The sequence below is a fragment of the Mus pahari genome, chromosome 22 (assembly GCF_900095145.1).
Source record: "Mus pahari chromosome 22, PAHARI_EIJ_v1.1, whole genome shotgun sequence".
In the NCBI taxonomy this organism is placed as follows: Eukaryota; Metazoa; Chordata; class Mammalia; order Rodentia; family Muridae; genus Mus; species Mus pahari.
This window is the reverse complement of record NC_034611.1, coordinates 20,874,353-20,884,811: the sequence shown is the minus strand read 5'-3', so window position 1 is coordinate 20,884,811 and position 10,459 is coordinate 20,874,353. Positions and strand designations below refer to the sequence as shown.

Below are 10,459 nucleotides of genomic sequence, written 5' to 3'. Positions count from 1 at the left end.
TTTTGTTTTTTGAGACAGGGTTTCTCTCTATAGCCCTGGCTGTCCTGGAACTCACTCTGTAGACCAGGCTGGCCTCGAACTCAGAAATCCTCCTCCCTCTGCCTCCCGAGTGCTGGGATGAAAGGCGTGTGCCACCACGCCCGGCTGATTTACTTCATTTTTAATTGGGGAGGAGTATGAGCACACACATGTGGGCGTCCACAGAGGCAAAAAAGCAAAACAGACAAACGAACAAAACAATGAATTCCTTAAAGCCAAAGTCACAGGCGATTTATGAGACACTCAGCAAGAGTGCTCAGAACTGAACTCAGATCCTCTGAAGAGCAGAAAGGCTCTTGCTGAGCCTTCTCTCTAGATCTCCTAGAGACATTTTTTTATTGTCACAGTTTAGAGACGGGAGGGTCCCTGGCATCTCACAGATAGAGGTCAGAGATATTTCCAAACATCCTACAGTAACCAAGACTAAACAGGGCCAAGGATGAGAGACTTTGGTACAGAACAATTGGCACAATAAAACAGCATTCAGATCGCTATGAAATTTACATAAGTTAGTAAGTCTTGTGGAGCTATAGTGACAACTGCCAACCACACAATTTCAGTCTTTCATCACCCCACAGACATACTCAGACTGACTGTTTTACCTGGGCGAGAGTTCTGCCTCACTGAGCCTTCATATTTTGACTGGAGAAACGTGGGTCGATTGTCATTGATGTCCTTGACTTCTATGTTGATGGGGACTGGGCCGTCCACTATAGCTCCACGAGAATCCAAGGCTGCAAGCTGTTGTTGAAGAAAAGAAAGCTACTTTGTGACTCTGGACTTAAGATACATGCCCAAAAGTCACTTATAGGGATTTAAAATTCAGAAGACCAATGGTCTGGTGACTGCTGGAGATTGGAGATGAAGAACCCACAAAAGCCCAAATTATGTACTGCTAAAATAAGGGTCCAATCAGTTAAGCTAGCCTGATGATGACAGTGGCTTTCTAGATGTTCAGGGTACTGGACGCAAGACATTACTCATGTGATGGTGTGCTATGTCTCCTCAGAGCTGGCACAGTGGTCGGTCTACAGAGCCCATGGCGGAAAGTGACGGACAGGATGCTTTCAGCTTGCTCTTTTTAGTTAGTGCTCTGCCCTTCTAGCTATTCAGAAACCTACTAGGAAGCTATGGGGAAACGGAAAGGAAGAGCACTTCCAGTAGGCCCCTGCGTTCCTTCTGCATCCCGGAGCCGCAGTGGCTCTGCGCAGCACTGATGCTGCCTTCATAGTGGGTGTGAGGCCCACACACCAAGCACGAGGAGCACAGTGCTGGCCTTCAGCCCCAGTACCCAAATGAGTACAGCCATTTGAGGACTTTGATCATGGAAATTGGATTACTATGGTCAAAAAGCCCTCTGTAGTCAGTTTCAAAGAGGTGAGGAGAATGAGGGGAAAAGGAAAGGGGAAAAGGAAAGGAGGGAGGGAGAAAGGGAGGGAGGAAAGGAAGGAAGGAACAAGGGAGGAAGGGAAGAAGGGAGGGATGGAGGTCATGTGAGGACTGCAGTTTTGCACTGATGTCAGGAGAGCTGAACAAGAAGCAAGGGATAAAGGTCCTGGGGGATTCGGGAACTGAGGGGACTGCAGAAGCCTGCGTGTCATCCCACTGCATGTCATCCCACTGTCTCAGCTCACCTGCAGATGATGAACCGCTCTTGTTTCTCTGTCCAGGGCTCTTGTGTGATACAGAAGTCCATCCTTTTCTATCTTAAATATACCATCTGTCTCTCCTGTTAGCTCGAAAGTCACAGCTGGAGGGTTGGTCTTAAACTGAGAAAAAAGAAAAAAAAAAAAAAACACATCGCATCAGGTTCTGAGGAAAACACAATGCTGTAGATCTGTAGAAAGATGTCTATTTCCACTTTTTATTTGTACATCACAGAATAAGAAACCTTGAGCCCTTCCTTTATGGTGGCAGTGCTAAAATCTTATCTATGCATCCTTTATGGAGCATTCAGAACACATTATTATATCCTCTCAAAAAACAGAGCATCATACGATCCAGTATGCTGATGTGGTGCTTTAAACTGTAGCTAAGGCTAAAAGATAGTTTTCAATGAACATGTGAGAGCCATGATGTTACCAGCATCTAAGAAACATTAAGATTTCTAGCTTTATTGCCAAAACCAAAAGATGTCACTCAGTACTTTAATACTTGTGACAAAGATGAAGACACAAGTTAATGTTAAGGAAAACAGTCTAGAAGTGCCTTCAACGTCACATATTCCTGAATGATAATCTTCATGGTGACGTTTTACAACATAGAAAAACTAATCAACAACTCTTCATGAGGTAGATGCAGCTCCTTATAAGACAGCAGTGAAAAATTAGGAATTCTGCATGAAACTAAGAATATATAAAAGTTATTAAACTTCATTAATAATTTTAAGTACATTTCATCGATATTAGGCTGCAAAGAAATAGATATATTGTTAATAGGATATAATTTATATGACCCATCTGGAGATGGCTTGAGGAATAAAGTTCTGTCTTTGATAGTAAACAATAATATAAAAATTTGGAATTTTTAAGCATGAATTATATTCTTAGCATGCAAGAGGAAATGTTTATTATGTTAGCAAAGTTAAAAACTCAGATATCTATGAATTCATGAATTCTTAAAGCAGAGAACATGATCAATATTGATCCTTTAAGCTTCATTATAAAGGGCAAAACACACAATACAATAAAGTAACAAAAGTACACAAGAGTAAAGCCAGGCCGTGGTTGCCTCTGAAGCAGAAGTGCGCATGTCAGCAGTGTGTACAAACAAGGCGAGAATAGCATGGGTAGACGGGGCTTTACAAATCCGCTTGTCGATATTACGGCTATTAATAAGCAGTGCTGCTGTTAGTGTTTTAAGACGAGTATGACGTCAATGGGAGAGGTGGAGTGAGACCCTGCTATTCCTCCATCAAAGCATGAAAATGTTGGTAGATAGTGGCAAACACCAATTTATCAACCTTGTCAGAGCATTGGAACTGACCAAAACCCTCCTGGATGTCAATGTGCACCAACCTGTGCTGTTTTAATTTGCCTTGCCCCACTGACCTTCCAGCTCGGTGTGAAAGAGGATGCAAGGGACAGAACAGACTTGCCAGCACAGTGTGGCAGTGGACAGAGAAGACAGTAACTCCCAAAGCCACTGCCAGAGAACCATCATTGTATAGCCTGCTGGTGTCTATTTAATCAGAGTCAGTTCTCGTCACTATTAGCGTCCCCGGACTTCTGTTGAAAAGACCCATGCAAAACTGGTGGGCATAGTACTTCACACATAGATCTCAGCACCTGGGAGTCTGAGGCAGGAGGATTGCTGTAAGTTTGAGGTCAGCTTAAGATATAGTACCAGGCCAACCCAAGGTCTATATAACAAGTCCTTGTTGTGAATAAAACATCTCCCAAAGGCTTAGGGAACAGGGTACATCACTGAAGAGAGATTAAGTGTGTGTGTGTGTGTGTGTGTGTGTGTGTGTGTGTGTGTGTGTGCTGTCTTTTGGATAAGACATGGATGTTGTACACATGAACTAAGTTAAAATTCCACCATGGGTAGGGGCAGTGCTACCAAGGCCCAGCCCTCACTTTGGAAGTATTGCAGTTGATGGTTGCTGCAGGGAGGGAGAGTCACTGTTCTTAGGAGAGGTGTGGCCACTGGCACACCATGCCCAATGGATGACCTTATACTATGCACACATATATGCAGCTCTACTTGGAGTCAGGGGTTAAAAGTAACCATTTAAAAAGAAGACATGAAATTGTTTGGGAGATGCATCGGGAAAGGTCTGGGATGGGGAAACTGGAGTGGGGAGTAGTAGCTGGATATGATTAAGATATACTGTATACATGACACATGTAACATTTTCCAAGAATAAATAAAAATATTTTTTAAAATAAGTAATCTTCAGACCTGTGAGCAATGGCTACTGTTGAGGCTGAGGCAGGAATGATAGCTGAAGCAAATGAGAAACTGGCCACACATTTAAAGGGAAGACTGGGGAATACGCTGCCCACAGGGGACTTTACAAACTTCCTGTGTTGGTACTTGGAGCATCATGCATTAACCGAGCTGCCAGCATGGGCAGGAAAGGTCAGAGAAGGCTCTAACCCCTCACCTCTGGCTGATGTTGAGGCTCGACACACATATGAAATGAAGGGAAAACCAAAGCTATAAACTCTCCACCACACTGCTGGTGGCGTGCTCCAACGTGCTCCAAGAGCCTGTTGGTAAAGGCTAAGACTTTCTGAACCGATGTACCTAACATAACCTCCGTACAGTCATTAACCGAGCACCAAACTGAGCAGGAACTTCAGTGGCTGAATGTAACAATGAACACTGACTTTTCAGACTTAGCCCATAAAAGCCGCTAGGCAAGAAGTAGAAGCAATATGTTCTAAGGAAGGAAGCGATAGGATGCCTAGATTACCATATCACATCATTTAAAATGTCCACTCTTCAATAAATGTCTGTGTGACAGACAGCTAAATAAGTAACTAACATACGTTGTAGATACAAAAACTGTTCCTAAGGAAGCCCTGATGTTGAACTTGCTAAAGATCCTAAGTGATCTTTTTTTTTTTTTTTTTTTTTTTTAATGTAAGTACACTGTGGCTGTCTTCAGACACTCCAGAAGAGGGCATCAGATCGTGTTACAGATGGTTATGAGCCACCATGTGGTTGCTGGGATTTGAACTCCGGACCTTCGGAAGAGCAGTCGGGTGCTTTTACCCACTGAGCCATCTCACCAGCCCAAGTGATCTATTTTGAATAGATCCAGGACTAAAGGAAGCCTTCTCTAGAAGACTAGGGAAAGCATAATAAGAATAGAGAATGCAGACATAAAAATTTGTTTGTTTGTTTTTTTAAGTAGGATTTCTGGAGTTGAAAAAATATTAGTTAAAATAAACATTTGAGAGAACTTGAAAAAATATTTAAGCTCGTGGAAAACGAGAGAACTTGAAAAATGAACTACCTACCTTAAAATACAAACAAACAAACAAACAAACAAAAACCCAATATCGACAAAAATGAAGGCCTGAAAAGGCACCATCAAGCCAGTGCATACATGTGCTGTAAAATTCCCATGTGGGGAGGAAGAATGAAGAGAAAAGATTATTTGAAGACAGAAGGCCTAAAACTCCCCAAATGTGAAGAAGACACTCGAAGACCCATCCATGGAGCTCAGTGAACTGCAGAAAGCAGAAAACACAGACACACGATCCCAGATGCAGCGTCATCAAACATCTGAAATACAGAGCACCCTGAAGAATAGCAGGAAGGACACTAGTGAATGTAAGCGTCAGGACACACAGAACTCTTCAATAAAGTGAAGAGGTTTCTCAGCAAGGCCAAGGGCTATGAAATAACACATCCCAAGTGCTACAGTTGGTGAGACGAGGAAGACTTCTAATCCAATAAAAACAATTGCTCCAAGTGAGGGTGAAGTTAAGCTAGAGCCAGACAAAACAGAACTTAAGGCAAACCTGTTATAGATTAAAACGTAAGAGTTGGGTGGGTGGCTCATCCTTATAATCTCTGCACTTGGGAAGCTAAGGGGAAAAAAAAAGATTTCTCGCTAGCCTGGGCCATAGAATGAGTTAATAGCTTGAGCTACAGAGTGAGATCCTATTCAAAAGGAAAGACAAGATACAGCAGGGTTAATATGCCAGAAAACTAGAGCTATTGTAAATATTTGCGTACCTAAATGTTAAAGACAGTCTCTGAAGTGCATCAAGGACTGGGGAAGTGGACAAAAATATTAGGATAATGAAACTGTCATTACTGACAATTTCAAGACATCACTTCCAATAATGTATAGAGCAAATCAAGAACCAATAAGGAAAGGAAGCTTGGAATAGCACCACAGACAAACTTGAAGCGACACCAACAGAATACTCCATCCAACAAAAGCAAACTCTACGGGATATTCTCCAGGGTAAATCCTATGCTGTGATAAAGTCATCAAACATTTAAAGGATGCGAGTCATACCAAAAATATGTTCCCTTATACAGTATAAAACCTTACACTTATATACATATCCTTATGAAACCTATAGTACGCCAGAATTAGGGGCTTTACAAGTAAGTGACGTAACAATATGCTTTCCTAACCAACAGCTTAAAGACGAATTCTCAGTGGATGTCCATTTCCTTGCCACTTCAAACAGAACAATATAAACACGGGTTTTCACAAGTATCTCTTGTAGGATGCACTATCCTTTGGAAATGTGTCCCGGTATAGCATCATTGGATGACAGGGAAATTCTCTTTGATAAAGAATAGTGTTTGTCACTCCCATACCCAAGGCTCAGGAAACATTGTGGAAGAAGGGGCGAAAGGTTGTCAGAGCCAGAGGGTCAGGGAGTTTACTGTGAGACTGTGTCTCCTAATAACATCAACATAATGAATAGGTTATATGTAAGAATATATATATGTATATATTTTTATACATGGTATAACAATTAGTGAAAAAAAGCCATGAATTTGAAAGAGAGTGGGGAAAGTATCTGGGAGGGTTTGGAGGGAAGATAGGGAAGGGATAAATGATGTAGTTATAATCTCAAAAAAAAAAAAGTCAGAATTCATGCAAACGATTGAATTTCATAAAAAGACAGTAGGAATCGGGCTCTGTGGGATTAAAAGTAAGACATAATTGGTTTTGGAATCAGTTAAAATCATTTTAAAGGTACCTTTGAAATGATTTCCTACTTGGAATTATTTAAATGTATAATGCCATTACTAAGAATAATAGATAGTGGGGGCTCTCAAACTGAAGGTTCAAGGGGAGCTAAGTGATGTGCGCTGTGGACTCTGGGATTCTACTGATCCTCTTTTTACTTTAGAATAAACTTTATTTAACTATGAAAAAAGTTTATCATTTCTAAGCTGGTATTCATGGGAGCCTAAGTATGCCTAAGCATACTGAATCCTGGCAATAACCCTTCATTCTTTGAAAGTATAGTAGTCAGCCCACACACCCTCGCCTACAGGCCAACCTATGGAAAGGTTTTCTCCATTAAGATTCTTCCTTCCCAGATGACCCTAGTTTGTGTTGAATTGACATGAGCAAAAGAAAACAAACAAAAACCCAGCCAGCACTGTGCGGAAAGTAAACTTTAACTACAAAGAAATAAGACATCACAAACACTTTGAAAGCTATAATAGGAAGGAAGGAAGGAAGGAAGGAAGGAAGGAAGGAAGGAAGGAAGGAAGGAAGGAAGGAAGGAAGGAAGGAAAGTGGCAGTGCAACAGATGTAGACACACAATGCTAACAGAATTGTAAAACCGCTCACTTGCCTGATAAAAATTTGTAGATCAACAAAAAGTTAAAATAATAAACGTGTAGGTTGCATGATCAGCAGTAGACAGCCAGCACAAAACTAACTCAGTAACATCTTTGGAGGACGCATGTCTCACAATATCATATCAAGACTGTTCCTGTTTCTTTTTAAATTTTATCTTATTATTTTATTTTTATTGTATGTTTATAATTTTTCTTCTTTCCACCCTACAGGTCTTTTTCACATATATGATGGCTTCCAGTTTTCCAGTCTAGTGTTTGCATGGGCTTCCTGGACGCGCCCGTGATTGGGTCTCTGTTTCGCATGTCTCTCTTGGGATCTTTTCCTTATGGTTATTTTGTCCAATTCTGATGCGTTAGTTTTTGCTTTTATCTTATTTTTATTATTAATCCCTAGAAGCCTGTTTGTTTTCTCATGAGAGACAGAAATGGTGTGGTGTGGAGGAGAGGGGAAGGGAGGCCATGTCTTACTGAAAGCCAGTGGAGCCCAGAGTGAAGGGCGATCTGCTCTATTCTGAGCTGAGCAGCAGACAGACTTCTGATGGCCACCAACTCCCACTCTCCACCCTGGACCATCTATTACCTTCTTGCTAAACAAGCACGTCCACCCTCTGCCTGTTGCTGATCCAATGACTATTTCCTTCCGGACGTACTACCTCGCCTTCCAATACTCAGTCCACAGAGGCTGAAACCTGTCTGTCCACCACTATCTTCCTTGAAAATCAAAGTGTTTATCAATTTCAAAACTAAATAAAGTTTGCCACTCGTTCTTCTGCTGTCCTTTGACTACCTTCCGCAAGACCCTTCCATGCATGGGTTTGCTTTTCAGTTCCTCTTCTAGCCAGTAAGCTCACCGGGTCAGGAGAAGGTCTGGGTCCATGAGGGACTTCTCCTGTTTACAAGCTTTTGTTGTGCAAACCTTGTTCCTTTATTTCAAACCATTGGTTAAGTAAAATTGGCTACAGCCAGTTCCTGGAGGGATTCGAGGTTCTTGACCTGGTTGGAGAGACCAGGAGAGAAGGGGGAAGGGAAGAAAGGAAGCATCCATGAGGGGAGATGATGAAGGGCACAAGGCCAGGAGAAACAGCAATTGTCTGGGGTACACGGCTGGGAGGGAGCCAGGGCAGCAGTTAGAAGAGTTGATTAGGGGTGACCCCCCAGTAATTGTCAAAGCCAAATAACCATAGGCTGAGTCTCATTTACTTGTAAGCCAGTTGTGGATAAGCTTAAATGGGTTGTACCTCATAGTAGGCATTCTGTTTATGCAAAATAGATAGATAGATAGATAGATAGATAGATAGATAGATAGATAGATAGATAGATAGATAGATAGATTTGATGCCTAGTGTGTAAACTTCTTATCAGATTTTAAAGTATAATGTGCTAAGGAAATAGATAAAAATATGTCAGGGAGACTCTGACATGAGCTCCCTGGCAGGGCAGAAAACAAGAAAGACTTGGGCTGCAGACCCCTAGCCAGGACCCTGCACTCTCCCTGGCTCTGTCTGTCTTTCAGTCAAAGGATAGATCTTTCTAACCAGAAATGTAAGTCAAGCCCATTTGTACCGTACGACGTACTGGTGAACTGTCCTGTGATGTTTAAGCTTGTTGGAACATGGGCTCTGGGAACAAGGGGGGGGGGGGTGCTCCTATTCCAGGTTTCAGCTTGCATATTTCAAGTGTCCTCTAAGACACGTTGTTGGAAAAATGAGCTGACCTCCCCACTCTGTGACAAAGAGGTGGAAGGGGAGCAAAACAGTACAGGAGGAAATGCAGAAGGGCACAAGGCCAGGAGAAACAGCAAGTGTCTGGGGTACACAGCTGGGAGGGAGCCAGGGCAGCAGTTAGAAGAGTCGATTAGGGGTGACCTCCCAGTAATGTGTCCTCGAGAGCAGCTAAGAGACAAACTCTTCCCACGCAAGGTCACTGCTGTTTATCCCGTGTTATAAAGATGCCTGTGGTGGGAAGAGAAGGCAGACACGCACATGTAGAGAGGATGCTCTGCCTGGACCCTCGGGTACATTTGTAGGGAATGTCATCTTCTTCTGATGCATATCAGTGACCCCCTGAGGGAGAGTCAAGGTTCTTCACTCCACCTTCAAACATATGGTGTACACATATTTATGTGTTCTGAGTATGCGTTCTTATGTATACGCTCTCTCGTGTGCAAACACACACACACACACACACACACACACACACACGTGTGGTAAGATTTTAACATCAGAAGTCTCTATTAATATCCACATTATTTCATGTGATGCATGTTGTATGTGGTATGGGTACACGAGTGTGAGTACACAGCTTGAATTTCCCTGCACACTCACGAGGAGGTCAGAACAGAGTACTGGGTGTCTTTGCCCATTACTCTCTGCCTTTTTGCCATGGGACACAGACTCTCACTGATACGGAGCCTGCTGTTTGGAGTAGGCTGGCCAACCAGTGCAGTCTCAGGGTCTGACTGCCTCTTCCCTCAGTGATAGGGTTACAAGCACCCATACCCAGCTTTTACGTGGGTGCTCGGGATTCAAATTCGGGTCTTGGTGCTTGCAGAACAAATGTCCTTACCCACTGAGCCACCCTCATAGGTCTTCTCCATTCTGTTTTACAAGGAGAAATGTGACACTGAACGTAGAGGTCACTGACTTGGGCAAGAAGAGCTGGGCCAGCAAGCCCCTGCGGTCCTCCTGCTTCAGTCTGTCCAGGGATGGCATTATAGGTACAAGCCACTTTATCTAGTGTTTCATACATGTGGTTGCTGAGGATCCAAACTCACGTCCTCACGCTTGCTGTGGCAAGCACTTTATCAATTGAGCCATCTCCCCAGCCCCTACTGCTTTTCATGGGTACCTAACTACCTGCCAGGATTGTGGCTGGGATATGAGTTGTCTGCCCCCAATAAGGCTCATGTGTTGGAGGTCCTGTCCCCATCTGGTGATGCCATTGAGGGAAATTGGATTGTAAGAGTGTGAACATCATCAGGAGACAAAATGCAGTAATGACTTCATTTGCTGAATGGGCTCGTAGGAAGTGGGGACGACTTAGAGCAGTGGTTCCCAATCTTCCTAACACTGCAACCCTTTAAGATAGCTCCTCACATTGTGGTGATGACCTTCTAACCACAAA

The 10,459-nt window shown here is 42.9% G+C and overlaps 1 protein-coding gene across 1 annotated transcript in view; it reads right to left on the bottom strand.

Moving 5' to 3' along the window:
* Positions 1-10,459, bottom strand: part of Cdh17 (cadherin 17) — a 63,362-nt gene that overhangs the window by 37,873 nt on the left and 15,030 nt on the right. Inside the window, exons 4-5 of the mRNA XM_021222321.1 lie at positions 1,674-1,808; positions 642-780 (exon numbers count right to left, since the gene is read on the bottom strand). Coding sequence (XP_021077980.1) covers positions 642-780; positions 1,674-1,808 — 274 coding nt within the window. The remainder of the gene's footprint in view (positions 1-641; positions 781-1,673; positions 1,809-10,459) is intronic.